At 43.7% G+C, this 18,682-nt stretch overlaps 1 protein-coding gene across 1 annotated transcript in view; it reads right to left on the bottom strand.

Annotated features, from left to right (window-relative positions):
* Nucleotides 1–18,682, bottom strand: part of KCNH6 (potassium voltage-gated channel subfamily H member 6) — a 130,621-nt gene that overhangs the window by 86,551 nt on the left and 25,388 nt on the right. The window contains exon 2 of the mRNA XM_053266299.1: nt 16,855–17,085. Coding sequence (XP_053122274.1) covers nt 16,855–17,085 — 231 coding nt within the window. The remainder of the gene's footprint in view (nt 1–16,854; nt 17,086–18,682) is intronic.

The following is an 18,682-nucleotide window of genomic DNA, read 5'->3' on the forward strand; positions in this document are numbered from 1 at the left end:
CTAGTAGACATTGCCAGTGACCCAGAGATGACCTTTGAAATGTATGGAGTGGAAATGTGAGAACTATGGAGGGGCTTGGGTTACTAGAAAAACTGCTGTATAAACAATGATGCATATTTTGATTCTCACAATTCTTACTAGTCCATTGTCCTTAATAGTGAAAAAATTAATAATAATAAATTCTCAGGGCCAATTTCCAGTAATACAAAAAAAAACAATGCATACATTACATATTTCAGTATACGCAAAGATATTTTAAGTATATACAAAAAATGTAAAATGCAAATGCAACAAATATGTAGTTTTCAAGTTCTAAGTTTTAATCTATATTTTAAATTGTTTTAACTGTGTTAATGTTTTAATTGTTATATTTTTAGATTGTGAACCACCCAAGAATTTGCATATAGGGCATATAGAAATATGCCAAACAAATTGATGTAAACTGCCCTCATGTAAACCTGATGCTTTGATGTAAACCACCCTGAGCCATTTTTAGAAGGGCGATATATAAATCAAATAAATGAATGAATGAATGTAGGGCTGAACTAGAAGATATGCCTATTGCATGATTAGGGTGTGTGTGTGTGTGTGTGTGTGTGTGTGTGTGTTTAAAAAAAACTTTTAAAAGTCTGACAATTTTTAAAAAGTCTTTAAAGACACATCTGTTCACCCAGGCTTTTAACTGATACTGTTTTGATTGTTTTTAATGTTGTTTTAGAGCATTGTTTTTTAAAAAAATTAATTGTTGTGTTTTAAATCTCTTGTTTTGTTTTTAACGAATGTTTTAATGTTGTTTTTATCTGTTGTAAACCGCCCAGAGACGTAAGTTTTGGGCGGTATAAAAATATGTAAATAAATAAATAAATAAATGTAAATAGCCGCTTCAGAAGGCCCCAATTTTGATTGGAACCAGAGCAGGGTTGGAGGGCTTTAACCATTTACCCCTGCTTTGTTTCTTGATCAGAACAAGGCCCCTAGAGCTGCTATTTGCCGGGAGTTTCAGCTATCAGTGTCACCAGTGGGAGTTTTCCTGATTGGGAGGACCCAGATTAGGACCATGGCATGGGCAAAATATTAAAGCTCTCTTCTCCACTGCAGTCCCAGTTGGTATCAGAGGCCCAAGTGGCCGCTATTTATATTTAAAAAGCAAACACAAAGGCACTAGTCACACAGTAGGTATTTCCTCCAGGTTGGCCCTTTCTTGGAAACACATGTACCATCTGAGTACATTTATCAGACAACCATGACCAGATGGATAAATGCACAAGAAGAACTGGCTATTTTCTAGAGGTTTATTCTAGATAAGTAAACATCTATTAGTTTATTTAATTTATATAGTGCCTGCCTCCAAAGGCTCTAGGCAGTTCACAAAAATAAGCACAATAAAGACAAAATAAAACAAACTGTTAAAACAACCATTTAAAACATTCAAAGATTATTAAAAGCCAGGCTTAAAAAAAATTATGAAACTGATGAAAAAACATTGATGAAATACTTACAAATGCAGCCCAATCCTGTGCAAATTTACTTGGGAGTGAGTCCCACTGAATACTATAGGACTGTAGCCTTAGAAAAGAATACAAAACCCACTGATTGATAACTTCAGAAACAAAATGAAAATCATTATATAGGTTCTCCTTATTTTCCTGCCCAACAGGTCTCTTACTTGTGGGAAGCACTCCATTTGTCACTATCTGCTGACCAGGAAGACAAACAGAAGGAAAATTCCTCTCTCACCAAATAGCTGCAAATGCACTGCATTGTGGATTTTGACTTCCAGCAATATTAATCTGATTTCCAGAATACCAAGTTGCATACTGAAAGAAGAGCAAGATTCTCATCTGCTTGACATCAAAGATGAACTTAACTATGTGAAAAGAGTATCTGCTAAAAACACTAAGACCAGAGAGTCTGAGAGAAAAGTGTCTGGTACAAGTGTCTTGGATTCTTTGCTCTGGGACTCCTGCCTCTATGCTGTCCCTTCTCATGGGTGCTCATGCTAATTGCAACTTCCGCTGTACCTACTTACTGTCTAACACAATATCCCATGATCCCCATCCTTCTTCCCCTCCTATTATGCAATTATGTTAGAACATCTGGTCTAAGACAGGTCAGGTGTACCACTTCAAACAGTTAGCTGCTGGTGGCAAACAAAATGGCTGACATCCCCACTAAACTTGTGTCTGCATGCCAGGAAGAAGCATCCCAACTGAGAACTTTCCTTGGCTCTACAGAGCTAATCACACAAGAGAGGAGAGATTTTTGCTGATCTTTCCTTCCCTCAAAAGTGACCTGCACCACCCAAATATTTGTCCCTAAGGGCTGCGCAACCCTCAGGGACATGTTTTCATGTAGCTCGAGATATTTCCAGGAGAACAAGAGACTAGCAAAGTGTGCGCACTCTCTCTCTCTCGCTTGCTCTCTCTCTCTCACACACACACACCATGTGATCAGCTCTGCAGAGCACAGAAAGCAGCCTGCATCAGGGACACTTCTTCCTGGTGTGCAGGCGGGCACATGGTTAGTGGGGATGTCAGTCAATGTGTTTATAATCATACAACATTTGCATAATCCGTGTGATCTGTTTTGTTCATTGTGCCATGGTGGCCAGCTCATTAATGAGGTTGGGTAAGAGGGCCATCTCAGGTGGCACTTTGGCAGAGGCAATGGATTGCCACTGGCCACCTCCCTTGACCCACCACTTTCTCCAAACCTTAGCCGGAGATGGTCTGCCAGCTGCTAGCACTGGTCTCTTTTTCCTCTGCTTCTGCCTTTTCAAAAGCCAAAGGGGAAGACAGTGGAAGGAAAGATGGAGGAGAAGGATCAAGTGCCATTCTAGCTCAGCATTCTACATTCCTCCCCTGTACATGTTTCTACTTCCTTCCCCTCTGGCCTTTGAAAATGCCAGAGGTAGATACAGGGGAATAACGAGGCTGGAGTGGGCCCAGAGACAAAATTTTAAAATGGGCCCCTCGCTGATACACACACACACACACACTCATTTCACATGTGACTTGCCTCTGGGGGGGGGCCTTGAGGTGGGGGGGCCCCCAGGCAGCCACCTCCCCTTGCTTAATGGTAATTACGCCCCTGGGTAGATACAGAGAAGGAGGAGAGCAGTAGTCCTGGTGTGTTGCTGAATTAAATGCGGGAGAAGAAAGGTCCCACCTGAAGCTTTCCCAGACAGCAGGCTTTAGCATGGGTTTACTGAGAGCCTTTACTGCTAGTCCGAAGTTGCCCTCCCCTCAAAAAAGATGCAAAAAGTGGATTTTTTTTACCCTGGATATAAATTGGGCTACTCTAACATGCAATAAAAAACCTGAATTGTGTGTGAAGTGCTCCCCGATAATTCGCAGAGACTTTGGAGTAAATTTGCAGGAGATGCGAACTAAAAGCTGGGTGTGAAAAACTTCCAGGCTAGTGGGTAGTAGAAAAAGAGTAGAAATGGGGAGAGAACCAGAGTTGGGGAAGGGGAAAATGGCATGTTCCACACACTGCCAGGGAAGTAGAGAAAGGGAAGTGATGGGAAGGTGGGGGGAACAGCTGAGTGAGTTGTGGCTCACTACATCACGTCAGGTGCCAGGGGACTTGGGCTGGCCCCACATAGTGCATTTGCAGAAATTGTTTTTCACTGGTCTTGAAATATGAGAGCTTTTCATTGCTGTTATTCAAAGTCCTTGCATGGCCACTGGCCTGTCCGGATGCATAGACTATGCTCTGCCTCTTCCCAGCCCTCTAATGGTTGGAAGGAGCCAGAAAGCAACTGGATCTCTGTTTTTTAATCTCTCTGCTTTGAGTAGTCTGCTTTGCAGAGGGAACATTGCTAGGATCAGAAGTGTTTTCTTCAGAACAGAATCCACAATGAAAACAGAAAGAACACCCTGAATGTAGGCATTGTCTTTTGCCAATAGATGGATGTCTTAGTTCAGAAATTGTTCCCATGGGTCACTGTTTAAAAGGTCAGAGCTGTCTCTTTTGCTAACTGATTGGGCTGTTAGACAAGGCAGGGGGAGAAAGTAATTAAGGGCTCTTTTGTTAAATATCTACTTGCTCTCATAGGAGAGTGCCCTATCCTATTGTAGTTCAAGTTCCTGCTGTTACTGGGGGCTACGGCAAGAACAAAGGAGCAAAGACCCGGAACATCATCAAAGTAAAATTTAAAAGGCATGGGCCAGGTGGTCCTAGAACAACTTCTAGAAGGTTCTTCATATTCAATCTTGGGAACAGTCCCAGAAGTTTCAGCTCTCCTCTTCTCCCTTTAATCAGTGCTACCCTCCATCATTTTATTTTATTTTATTTTATTCATTCATTCAATCTTGCCCATCCTCCTCCACTGTTCCACTCTCATAGCCCCCAGGCACTTGTCTCCACTGCCTTCATGGTCTCCATAATCTCCTTGGTGTGCCCCCTCCCTCTTTCCTCTTCTCTCAAAATCCCTCTGGCTACAGAGTCACCAAACCTTTTGTGTGAATGGATGATCCACACACAACAGTCTCAGGCCTTTCACTCTTCGAATTCTATATGAACAGGTCGGCACATTTCCAAGGCACCAGAATTTATTTCATGACTCCAAAATGGCACACCAGAAATGGCTTCAAAGAGAAGGTTCCCTAAGAGACTATTTTCTAAGCTTTTCAATACAAATCTACATCACCACCTGATCTGCCTGTCACCCATGGTATTACTGGAAGAGAGAATTTTATCCAAATATGCTGTAATGTTAATGACCCTGTGTTTGCCATGTGAAGTGAAAATACCTTTTGATGTTTCTGTGTTTCTGGTAGTGAAGTGTGAGGGCCCCCAACTTACCTCTTTCACTACTTGGGCTTTTCAGTGGATGAAGGAAAGTTCCTCTTTCCCTTGCAATCCCTTTTGCCTTCCTCAAGCAGCAAAAAACAACAACCCCATCTTACCTTCTTAGGCAGAAGGTAACAGGTGACAGGATCAGCTCACTGCCCCACAGGAACATATCTTAGGGTGGAAACGAAATATGGAGCATCATTTCCTGCTAGGGATCATGGAGCTTGTAGTATGAAAACTACACATTCCAGTGTCTTGACCGGAAATGACACCGCATGTCATTCCCCACTCTCCCTGCTGCCTGTTAGCTCCTCCCCACCCCAATATAAGATAGGGATTTTTATGTTTTATTTATTTTTGCTTGGGAAGTTTGGAAGCACTGGCAGAGAAAGCTGTGTAGTGAAAGGGTGCAACCCCTATTTTGAGTCAAGCCCAGCTTGAAGTGGGGACCCAGCCTAACTGAGCAGAGCTAGCCCACATTTCAATGGCCTCCATTAAAATCTAGCACCATTTCTGGGTGCTAGGACTAGCCGGAGATGCTTGTGCAGTGGCTTTTGATTACTTAGTGGATGTCTGGAATCTTTATTACAGTCATGGACCAGACAGAAGTTACACAATAAGTAATAACCTACAGCAATGGTGATTTTACCTGTACTTTCTTATAGAGCACAGTTCAGAATATATCAATATGTAATACAACTGACACTCATGATTTTACCAATTGCTTCCTTACACAACTTGCAAAGTAACAAAATTTTGCCACCATGACAGAAACATTAATTTTGCTGTCAGACAAAGGAAGAGACACATAAAAGGCTGATGGCCTACCTGGGAATTTAGACAACATAGGTAACAAAAGTGCTGACCAAATACCCCTATAAAACAAACAGTGGAGCAGCACATGATCAATCACCAGATTGCCCAATGAGCACCAGCACAGAATCCAGTTTTTGTTGCTTGTCTCTATTTCTTGTTGGGCTGTGAGCCCTTTTGGGACAAGGAACCATCTTATTTATTATTTTTTTCTTCTATGTAAACAAATTTGAGAACTTTTTTGGAAAGGTGGTATATTTACTGTAGTAGTAGTGGCACTGGTAGTTGGTGGCTACTGAGCTAAGATATATTTATTTGTTTGTTTGTTTGTTTAGCATATTTCTATACCGCCCAAAACACAAGTTCTCTGGGCGTTTCACAAGACAATAAAAACAACCAATAAAAAGATCAACACACCTCAACAATTAAAATTTAAAAGTTAAAACTATTAAAACACAATTAAAACCATATCTAGTTAAAAGCCTGGGTGAGCAAATGCATCTTGACTGCCCTTTTCAAGGTTGTAAGAGATGGTGAGGCTCTTATTTCAGCAGGAAGTGTGTTCCAAAGCCTCGGGGCAGCAATGGAGAAGGCCCATCCCTGAGTAGCCACCAGACCAGCCAGTGGCAACTGCAGACGAATATATGCTACATGCTTAGGCAGGAGCTGGACAAGGAATTAAAATTCATGCAACCAGACCAATGTTCCCATGCCCCAATCCTGTCACATGCACCTGCTTGACTAGTTATAGCAGAATGTGTATGAGGAAGTCCTTTCAAGTTTTTAAAAAAGAGGTACTGAAGTAGCAGCAACGTGAAAGATTTTTTTAGTCACTGTCAGAGGCGTATCTAGGGTAAATAGGGCAAGCATTGAAATTGCACCCCCTGTCCAAACATCTGACACCCATCTTTCAGATAACTTTACCATAATATCAGCTGAAAAATACAAGTCAAGCTCGTTAACTTTTAATATTTCAAAAACTATTTAGCAGTGCATGTAGCCAGACCAAAAAGGGCTAGAAAACTATAGATTTCGGTATGCTGTGGCTCATGAAATACCCAAATACTATGTGGAGGTGTACTTGGAAAACTAAACAGAAGTGCCTGTCTAATTCTCTACTATGCATTATAGCATCACTATTATATAAGTTTTAAAATTAAATGGAGAATTGGACTTTCCCCAGATACTCTGGAAATAATTAAAGGATATGCAGAGTAAACTGTGTCACTGCTTGGAATATATTCTAGTATTTCAGAAAGACAGTTAAAATGAGAGAAAGAGAGCAAGAAACTCCCAGTGGGCCACACTGATTCAAAGACAAACTCACCATCAATAGCCATATTATTAAGATATCACATTTAACTCACTTATCACAAGAAGCGAAGTAAGAGGAAATGAATACAATCCTAGCTCATAAGCTTCAGCTCAGTATTCACAAGCCCTGATTCTCTGTACATAGTACCAATCTGAATATGTGTACAGTGTCTTATATTATATTATTATTTTTTAAAAAATTACCTGTAGCCCCTTCAGGGGGCTTCCTAAAGGCTGTGGGGGGGGGTCTGCAAAGGTTCCCCCTCCCCCCACTGGCCTCTAGGGCCTCGCAGGGACCATTTGAGCATGTGCAGTGGCCATTTTTAAAAATAATCTTTTTTTTAAAAAATGGCTGCTGAAAAGAAAATGGCCACCATGCATGCTCAAATGGCCTCTGCAAAGCCTGGCATGGCCTAGGGCCTCACAGAGGCCATTTGAGCATGCATGGTGGCCATTTGTTTTTGGTGGCCATTTTAAATTTTTTTTAAATTTTACAAAATGGCGCCCCCTTCAAGTTGCGCCCAGGGCACCTGCCCTGCCTGCCCTACCCTAGATACGCCCCTGGTCACCGTTTCACTTCCACTTTCATACTGCCAGCAAAACATCACACAAATGCAGCCCAGGACTCATGGGGAATTCTAGTATTCCCAGCAGGGGTGTAGCTAGGGCAGAGGGGGCCTGTATTCACCCCCTCTCTGGCGGCCCCTCAGAGTGAGGGAGGTAATGAAGAAAATAGGGAGGTGTGTGGATGGGGGGCCCTCAGGATCTGGGAGGCCCCGGTTCTTTGAACCCTTTCACTCAATTATAGCTACACCCCATTTCCCGGCAACCTGTATTCTACCAAAGAAAACCACAGGGCTCTGTGGGAGCCAGGAGTCAAAATTGACTTGACAGCACACTTTACCTTTAATAGACAAGTCTGAGTTTTATAGCTGGCTGGAAGTAAGAGGAGGGGATCCAAGCAGATGCTGTTTTGCTTTGGAGGAACTGGTGCCACTTTATAGACTAGCATAGCCTGTTTCTTCGTGCTCAACATGTATAATTGCAAATAAACAGGTACCACAAAAATGCACGAAGTCCTACTGCTCTCTTCTCACAAGGAACCAGGTCCTGTGACTGCTGCTTCTGAAGCTGCTTCTGCTTTCTTGCTTCAGGGCAATGGGCAGTGGTGGGTTAACAGAAAGGCAGGGTAGGCATTTGCCTATGGTGGCAAAATTTGAGGAGTGGCAAATTTTGCTGCTCCTCAAATTTTGCCACCCTTCTCTGGGGGGCAGTGGCGGCAGCTGCAGCGAGGGTGGGGAGGCAAGGAGAAAGTCCCTCCTTCACGCTTAAAAACAACGGTGTTGCTGCGCAGACTCGGCAGCAGCTGTGGGGAGAGTGGGGAGGCGAGAAGGGGAGAGTTCCCCCTTTTACCCTTTTACCAGGATGGCCGGGCAGCGAACTCCTTTCAGCTCCCCTCCTGCCCCCCAAGTGACTGCACAGGCCTCTCATCTCTCTGCTGAGCAGCCACATGGAGGAAGGCCAGAAACTCTCCCCTTCTTGCCCCCTCACCCTCCCTGCAACTACTGCTGCCACCGCACAGCAGCGTGGTTTTTGTAAAAAGCACAAAAGAGGGGACTTTCTCCTCCCCCCCCACCCTCATTGCAGCCAACACCGCCACGCCCCAGTCAAAGAGGGAAAGTTTCTCCTTTCCCCCTCTCTCCCAGCCTGCTGCCACCATCGCACAGAGGTGTTCTGTTTTGTTTTTAAAGGTTAAAGGGCAGCAAAAACCTTTTTGACTATGGGTGGCAAAAAGGTGAATCCGCCCCTGGCAATGGGGAACAGCACTCTCAAAACGATTCACACTGGATATGCTTGTGTCTATTTTAGCTTATTTCAGCCCCATTGAAGAGAGTCAGCAGAATCAGCGGATGAAATGAGCTTATGGTCACTTGACAGCTTGGATCATGGGAGGGGGAGTGATGTTTGTGGGTTTGGGGGCTACATGGTAGATGATTAACCAAGAGCTCCATGCTGAGAGAGTTCAGAGCATGTTGTTCCAGCGTTATCTCTGGGAGTGGAAGGGGCCATTACTCTCAGCAGCTTTTCTCCTCCCTGCTTTCTGGTTGCAGTGACTTGGTTTGTAATTAACCTCAGAGCTGCTGTGCTCTGTCATTGTCAAGCCCAGCTGTCAAGCATCTTGTAAGGAAATTAACTTTTGACTGATCCTCACGGAGGCTGGATTAGTACTGCTGATTCAGCTGTGTGCACGATTTAGGTTTCCCCCCCTATACTCCCAGACCTCCAGTGGGGTAGGAGTGTGGGTGGAATATGTACAAATGCTAAGGATACTGAGGGATACTACAGCCCAGAGGAGCACCTAGATAATTTTGGAGCCTGGACCTAAAGGTCTTTGGAGCACCCCCACCCTCCCACTAAAAGTTAAGAATCATCCTTCTCCTACACACACACACACACACATGCAGCATTTTTAAGACATGGGTTCTTGAGGGCACAAACAGCGACTGAACTCACAAGAATGTAAGCATATAAAACAGGTGTCTTTATGCAAATATGCATTAGCAGAAACATTTCAACAAATAATCTATTCCCATCCCACATATTTCTTTCCCCACACCCCCATGTCTTTAAAGCAGAGGTCACGCTCACTGCCGGGTGCAGGTCACAGTCAGGCTTGGCCACCTGGTGCAGTGACCACACCACCCAGGACAGACTAAAGAGGATTTTGGGGGCCCCCAGGGTGTATGGAGGCCTTGGACTTCGGCCCACCTTCAGTGACAACAGAAAACAGGATAGGGACCATAGAATCCAGGTCACAGCACATTGCTCCCTGTTTTGTTCAACCCCTCCCTCATAGACCCATCTTGGCACTCACTTCCTATTCCTAGCCCTGATTTGGCCTTGCATCTTCTGGTACGTCTTCTTTATAACCACATGGATGGATTTCCTAGCTATGATTATCCTCCTGGTACTAGAGGGACATGCTTCTTCTTTTTAGCCTTTTTGTATGTTCACAGACAGAACTTGACACTCAGGGCTCTCTCTGTGTATTCTGTGATTCCTCACAAGCTTATGAAAAGTACAGTCTTGTTTTGAGTACAGAATGTACTTCTTTAGAATTTCTGTTTTAATTAAAAAAAAAAAAGTTTCTAACACTTATTGTTGTGAAGATAGGCATAAAAGCATATGGACAATGCCTGCTGAAATCAGAAGTCCAACAGAGGTTGAATAAGACGTCTAAGTTCAGAGGCAGGACTTCTCCAGTGCCCTCCATAGCTCCTTGCTCTGTCTAGCACCCGATAAAGGAGAATGATATAATTTATAAAGATTGCAGATTTTAGATTCATTGATGCAAAATATTCACAAAGGCAGTTTGCATAAGATGGAAACATGCTACTGCTACCACTCAACACACTTTGGTGTCTCTAGGAGCTACCTACCCACAGGGAACAAAGGGGTGTTTTGAGTTCCTTATTGTTCCCTATGGCCGAAACACTCGAAACGTTTCAAGTTTGTTCCATCAAATCAGCTGGCTCAACCACTGTTTTGACAGAACATTCCATCCATTTTGAGCTCAAAACAGAATGCAAAATCTGTTTCATGCACATCCCTAATAATAATACTTACTTTACAAGTTTGTTGTAAAAATCTCAACAAGATTATTGATATTAAGCACTTTGAACTCCCCAAAGTGCTACAAATGCTAAATGTTGATAAGTAAGGAGTCCTTAAAGCCTGGTTTGTTTATTCAACCATGCTGGAACGCACAGGGAAATCGCATCCAGGGTTGAAGGATGGGGAAACAGTGAATGTTTGAAACGTCATTTGAGTGTGCTGGAAAGATATGCTTGAGAAAAGTGATTTGGTGTTTCCCTTATCGGTTGTTGGGCTGTGATGTTTTCAACTTTAAAAAAATTATCTGTATGGAGGGTGGTGTTTTTTGTTTTTTGGTCTTTTGTCTGCTTCTTGGACTCCAGGGTCTGCACTGATTCTGCCCTGGAATTGCCACTGATTATACTTTCTGCTGCATCCCTATTCCCATTTTGATCCCTAAGCCTCCAGAAAAAAACAGGCTGTGCTGCTGGAACCTTGAGCTGGAACCTTGAGCAGAGAGAGAAGGAAGTAGCACATATGTGCAGTCTCAGCATGGGCACGTGTATTGTGCCCATACACTGTAGATATTCATATGCACTGTATATATTCTGCACACAGAAGTGCAAAAAAAAAAAAAAAGAATGTGATACTGGGTGCAAAATAAAAGGAAAGTTAGGAGTCATCCTCCTGAGAATCTTAGCTTTTCTTTTATTCTCCTTACCCCAACGCTGCCAAACTCTCTAGCCACATAATAGCTGTGCAGATGGATTTAGGCACATGTGGGCCACCTTGATGAACTCTTGGATGCCAGAAAGAGGGTAGAGTCAGACAACCAGTGGCCAGTGGGTGAGACCCCAGAGCACTGTATATTGTGTTACTTTCCCCATGAACAGAAGCAGAATAATAAATGATACAAAATAAATAAAAATATGTACCTATGCTTAATCTGCACCATTTGTACAAAGGGGTAGTTGTGGGTTTTTTTGGTGCAAAGCATGCACAGTGTAAAATGCAGGCATAACTTTGAATATACATGTACAGATATGTGGTGTGATATACAGTACATTTGCATTGATTTATTGTGCTGCCCCTTCATGCAGTTCCAAACCCCTCATTATCCATGTCTGAAGAATACTAGCAATCTGTCCATTGTTTATTATTTCCCAATGAAGATGAAATGCTGTTTCTGCAGAGCAGCCACTAACTGTTTTGTCTCTGGTGGGCTACAAAAGCAAGGAAACAACCTTGCAAGTCACAGAGCAATAAACTGCAGTCAGGGTCTGGAGAGTGCTGGCAACATTATGAAAAATAGACCATGTGGGCTGAAGCTCTGCTGTCTAATTAAACCTCAGCTGCCAATAACACAGAGCCTTTCTCCTGCTAACAACGCTCCCTCACAATAATGGGATGGATGATCACAGGCAGAGGGTCGAGCAGAGACTATATATTCACTGTGATAGTGGGGCAGGATTTTAAAAATAGATATGAATGAATTCCCTGGACTGGCAAAGAAAGAGAGGCAGGCAGGCAGGCAGGCAGAGGGATTCTTGAGCTAAAATGCTGAACCTGTTGATCTTCTTCCACAGCCAGAAGCAGAATGTGTCTCAAAGAAAACCTGGATGGGAAGGACTTTGGTAAGAATCTATTGAAGTATGCCTAGAGTGGAGCACAGCTCAATATCCTGTGTGAGACACATCCATAAAAGAAGAGAGACATGTGTGCCTTCATCTCCCCTGATTCTCAGCAACTCTCCTAGTATGGGCCTCGGTTTTTGTTACTGCTGTATCCTCTGATTCACTGGTTTTTCTTGTCGATTACCAAATTTGCCTCTCTGACTAGTCTAGCAAGCCTCAAGCTCTTCCTCTCCCAGTCCTATCTTCCCTGTGGCTTCCTTCTACACCCACCATCCCATCTGCATAAGGAAACATGATGTCTTGGCCCAGGGTTTCATGAACATTTCGAGCAGGTTAGGAGATGTCCTTAAGACATGTGCCCTTTGGATGCTTCATGAGCTCCAGCTGTCTGGATACCTTTGTCTAGAGTTAATCCTCAGTAGAAAAACTAGGGTATAAATATTAAATGAAATGAAACCATTAGTGGTTGTTCTTGTATTGCTTTTGAGCTGGATCACATTAGAATCCTATCCAAAAGCATATCATCCTCATCTGGAAAGACAAAATCCTTCATTAATAATTGCAATTTGGTTTTTCACTTATCAGTTGTTCAGCTGTGATGTTTTCAATTAAAAAAATTTCTCTGTATGGAGGGGTTTGGTTTTTTTAGAGGGGTGGGTTCAGTAGACCTCAAATAATGTAAACAGTTCATCTGGCTCTTTCCTGTCTGCTTTTGTCAATCAATCAATCTTTATTACGGTCACAGACCAGCATAAAGTACATTTTAAAACTTAAGTAGCAATAGATTTTACATTCTAAGTCTATCATAAGATGATTTAAAATATACAATAAGAAATATAAAAGACGCTAAAATACATTACTAACATAAAATATTTAAAATATTAAAAATAGGCATGTGACTGCAATAAAAATCTAGCTATAGGTCTAATAAAAGACATAGCAGACTCTGGGCTACATTTTGATTTAACTACGGCTGCATTAAGAAACATAGGAATAAACCATGTAGCAGTACCCTAGAGCGCGTTGGATGCTTATAAAGTAAGAAAAATTTTTAAAAGATTTAAAACATATAAAATCACTTAAAATAATAAGAGCTAATATGCGTTAAAAGGATATCATATAATATACACAGAAAGCCAGTAAAATAGTAACCAGGAAGTTGCGGGTCTATAGGTTGTTGGGCTGCCACACTAAGGCAGTAGCTGTGGCTGTCCTCTAGTTCATAAAGGTAGGGTTTGCTTTTGTAATTTTTCCAGATGAGACAGTGGGCTGGTTCTCATGACTAGCAAATAGCGTAGGACAAGTGTCCTACATAAGTTTGGGAACTGTACACAGCTTTGTTTTGTGTGCTCCTAAAAAGCAAGGGAGGTGGCGGGGGAAGTGATTGCCTGTGAAGCTCAGACTGGGTAGGAGGGCTCCATCCTACCCAGCAGCTGTATCCAACTGCTCAATGAGGTAGGAGGAAAAGGCCTCCTACCCAGCGGGAGCCTCACAAACAATCACTTGCCCTGTCTCCTACCTTGCTTTTTACATGTACTTGGTCACAAAATGGGAGTGCACACAGCTCCCGAACTTTGGTTCGATGCTTATCCTAACCAAATCACAACTATATGAATTAATCTCTTTTGGACCAATGCACAGCAGAAAATGAGCATGTCTGGGGATTGCAGATCACCCATCTGGGCCTGCAAAAATCAGCTCCATCAGTTCCTTCCATCTAATCCAGTTATTTGCAATATTTCATGGAATTCTCTGCCACAGGATGTGGTGACAGCCACCAGCCTGGATGGCTTTAAAAGGGGCTTAATTAATGGATGACAGGTCTACCAGTGGCTACTAGTCTGGTGGCTATGGGCCACCCCCAGCTTCAGAGGCAAGATGCCTCTGAATATCAGTTTCAGGGGAGCAACAGCAAGAGAGAGGGCATTCCCTCACCTCTTGCCTGTGGGCTTCTCAAAGGCATCTGGTGGGTCACTGTGTGAAACAGGATGTAGGGCCTTGGGCCTGATCCAGCAGGGCTGTTCTTATGTTCTTAATTTCAAAATTCATAGAAGGCACATTCCTTGCACGGGTCTGTGTGGAAGTCATTCCACTCTGTCACCATAAGGTTGTTCATATGAGCAGCCCTACCCAGGCTTGTACAACCCAAATGGGATAGGGCTGTTCATGTGAAGCGCTGGGATCAGGGCTGATCCTGGGACTGCACTGCCGGACAGCCCAGATTCACCCCCTCCCCGGGCTTTGACTAAGGTAAGAGGGGGTGTGTGTGCCCTCTTAGCTCAGTCCCTGTTCGTGTTGCTGCTTGGGCTGCAGGCAGACCAAACAGACACAGAACCAGGCGCCTAGAGTGCCCAGCCTGTGGGGAAACCCCTAGTGCACTGTGCTCCTCAAATGGTGCATTGAGGGATGTGGGAGGCCACAGCCTGCTCTCCCCCCACGCCCTTGCTGCTCCTGGAGCCTCCGTGCACCAGTCTCGGGTGTGCAGTGCTACTAAGCCCGAGAACAGCTGACATTATGTGGGGGAAGACAGGATGGCTCCTGCCCGCCCCCCAGCCCTCCTGAGGTTGGGTAAGCTGTGACTGTGTGAATCACCTTCATGGGTTACCAGTGGAACCCTTGATTATTGCATTCAGGTTCCAGAGAAGTGTTGGCAATGCAACACGTTTGTTTACAGGTTATCTACTGCTTCCTGGCTGGCAGGGTTCCTAACAGAGGCCTGAATAGGTTTTCTTCTAGTGTAAGGAATGAGGGTGAAGAGAATCTGGAGGCTGGGCTGTACTTAACCAAACAGTGTACAGTTAATTCTCTATGCTTGTGTTATAACACATTCCCCTGTTTAGATTCAGGAGCCATTGTATTGGCCTCCACCTCTATTTTTCTTACTTACTGACTTACTAAAAATGTCTTGTATACTGCCTCCTCCAAAGACTCTGGGTGGCAAACAAAAATGCCAATAACAATTTTCTAAAAAATTAAAAGGCAAAAGCCTGGCAAAACAGGTAGGTCTTAAGAAGGGCCTTAACAGCAACTAAGGAGGGGGCTGAACAAATCTGGAGGGGAAGAGCGTTCCAAAGAAGGGAACCTCATCCCTGATTTCTTCCTGTCATTTACCTGCCCACATGTTATTTCATCCTATTTTCCTTTGTCCAGTGAGACTGCTGTCATGGACCCAAACCCACCACCACACTATGCAGAGGTGGACAGTGAGAGCTGAGGAGATGAGGCATCACCCTGGACTCCCGAGTTCCCTGGAGACACTTGCACAATCCAGCCCCAAGGCTCCCCTCTGGAAACCATGTGTATCACCATCCACATAGGGACAGGATTAGGAAGGCTCTGAGGATGAGGAAACCAAAGAGACCCAAAAGAGACCCAAAGAGCCTTCACCCATGCCTCACTCTGAGGATACTCCATTGGCCATATTCGCTGACTTGGAAGACGATCTTGACCCTCCTCCAGGGGCTGAAGAATCGTCTCCTCTCTGTAGGAGCCTGGGGTTAAGGAATAGAGATCGGCCCCTTTCGACAGCTACAGTCTTTGGAAGAGGGGGTGGAGCTACAGACTGCAACCAGCAGCCAGACTATATAAGATTTCAGTAAGCAGTAAGCAGTTGCTTATTGCCAAAGCACCTGTCTGTCATTCTTTTGAATCCTGGCTCCTGACCCTCGGCTTCCCTTGACCATGCTCTTGGCTGCTCCAGTGTGCTGCTCTGTATGGACTCCTGGCCTCTGACCCTCGGCTTCCCTTGATCACACTCTTTAATTGCCCCTGTGTGCTCCTACGCATAGACTCCTGGCATCTGACACACAGCTCCCACAAACTATGCCTCATGCCTCCTCCTGAGTGGTTCTCTTGGCTCCAGACCATCATCTCAACATAGAACACGATAATTGTTACCTTTTGTGATCTGCAACAACCAGATCGTACCCACTTCTGCTACCATTGGAGCAACTCTTCAAGACCTATCTGCCCTTGCAAGGAGCAACTCACTTCACACTCCTTGCAAAACTTACAAGAAGCACAACGAGAGAGAAGAGGAGGCTGATGGCAACCTAGAGTCCATTTTGAAAAGGAGATGACCCCCACCAGAAGTGTGGGGCAAGGCAGCATTTGGCATCTTCCCTCAGGTGTTGCAATCCCTTGGGCCATCCCTGGCAACAACTTAGGAACATAGGAACATAGGAAGCTGCCATATAATTACTGTCAGACCATAGGTCCATCTCGTTCAGTATTGTCTACACAGACTGGTAGTGGCTTCTCCAAGTTTGCAGGCAGGAATCTCTCTCAGCCCTATCTTGGAGATGCCAGGAGGGAACTTGGAACCTTCTGCTCTTCCCAGAGCGTCTCCATCCCCTGAGAGGAATAACTTACAGTGCTCACACTTCTAGTCTCCCTTTCATATGCAACCAGGGCAAACCCTGCTTAGCTAAGGGGACGTTATGCTTGCTACCACAAGACCAGCTCTCCTCTTCCCCACCCTGGGCTCATTGGACAGGTATGCAGAAGTATTGCCTTCCTGAGTGGTGGCTGGAAATAAAATTATCCTTACAGTACAAAACCGAACCAAAACAACAACAACACAGGGATGTGAGAGGAAACAGTCTTTACATTTGATTTGGATCATAATTGAATGACTTGGGTAACATGAAGAATAAATATGACTAGATACTTGGTTAATATTTTTTTTTAAAATGCTTACTGTCTTTCCTGTAGTAGAGAATCTCCAGTTTACACTCCTCCGATCCCAGCAATGCCTGCCCCAACTGAGCAATTGAGTTGTGTGTAGTGTCGGGCCCAATGAGAAAATCGCAGGTGCAGGGGCGCTGCATCACCTCCACCCGGGAGTAACCAAACATCTCACAGAAACCGTCGTTGCAGTAAATGATGGCACAGTTCTCCATCTGTGCATTGGCAATGAGGAACTTGCGGTCTTGGGGAGAAAATGAAAGAAATACCAAAGTTATTTTGAAACTATTGACAGGAATGATACAAAATGGGCAGAAGATATTAGTGGCTATCTTTTTTCTGTCTGCTTAATTATTTCTATCCCACCTTTTGGTCTGAAAAAGGTGTCCTGGGCTTTTTACAGAAACAGCAATCAAATAAACAAACCAAATCCAAAAGTGATCATTTAAAACTCTGAACAATGAAATCAGCTAGAACAAAAAAAACCCTAAAATTCAAGGAACAGCATGTGGGTTGGGGGTATTGTAAAAGAGGATAAAAACAATCAAAACAAACCTAATGCCCAGCAAAATAAGAATGTTTTAACTAAACGCCAAAATATCATCAGGATAGGGGCTAGGCAGAGGCGTATCTAGGGAAAATAGCGCCTAGGGCAAGCACTGAAATTGCGCCCCCTGTCCAAACATCTGACACCCATCTTTCAGATAACTTTACCTTAATGTCAGCTGAAAAATACAAGTCAAGCTTGTTAATCTTTTAATATTTCAAAAACTATTTAGCAGTGGACATAGCCAGACCAAGAAAATGCTGGAAAACTACAAATTTCAGTATGCTGGGGCTCATGAAATCCCCAGATATTATGCGGAGGTGTACTTGGAAAAACTAAAAGAAGTGCCTGTCTAATTCTCTGCTATGCATTGTAGCATCACGATTACATAAGTTCTAAAAATAAATGGAGAATTTGACTTTCCCCAGATTTATTTATTTATTCATTCATTCATTCATTCATTCATTCATTCATTCGATTTATATACCGCCCTTCCGATACGGCTCAGGGCAGTTCACATACTTCAGATACTCTGAAAATAATTGAACGATATGCAGAATAAACTGTGTCACTGCTTGGAATATATTCTAGTATTTCAGAAAGACAGTAAAAATGAGAGAAAGAGCAAGAAACTCCCAGTGGGCCTTAATACTAAGGATTTCACATTGATTCAAAGACAAATTCACCATTGATAGCCATATTATTAAGACATCACATTTAACTCACTTATCACAAGAAGCAAAATAACAGCAAATGGATACAATCTTAACTCATAAACTTCAGCTCAGTATTCACAAGCCCTGATTCTCAGTACATAGTGCCAATCTGAATATGTGTACAGTGACATATTATATTAATTTTTAAAAAAAATTACCTGTAGCCCCTTCGGGGGACTTCTTAAGGCTGTGGGGGGTCTGCAAAGTTTTCCCCTCCTCCCACTGCCCTCTAGGGCCTCACAGGCACCATTTGAGCATGTGCGGTGGTCATTTTTTAAAATAATTTTTTTTAAAAAAAATGGCAGCTGAAAACAAAATGGCCACTGTGCATGCTCAAATGGCCTCTGCGAGACGTGGCATGCCCTAGGGCCTCACAGAGGCCATTTGAGCATGCCCAGTGGCCATTTTGTTTTTGGTGGCCATTTTTTTTAATTTTTTAATATTAAGAAATTGCGCCCACCTTCAAGTGGCGCCCGGGGCACGTGCCCTGCCTGCCCCACCCTAGATACGCCCCTGGGGCTAGGCAGGCAGCACAGGGTAGGGAAATCCACAGCCTGGGTGCTGCAACTAAAAAGGCC

This window comes from Hemicordylus capensis, chromosome 6, assembly GCF_027244095.1.
Source record: "Hemicordylus capensis ecotype Gifberg chromosome 6, rHemCap1.1.pri, whole genome shotgun sequence".
Lineage (NCBI taxonomy): Eukaryota > Metazoa > Chordata > Lepidosauria > Squamata > Cordylidae > Hemicordylus > Hemicordylus capensis.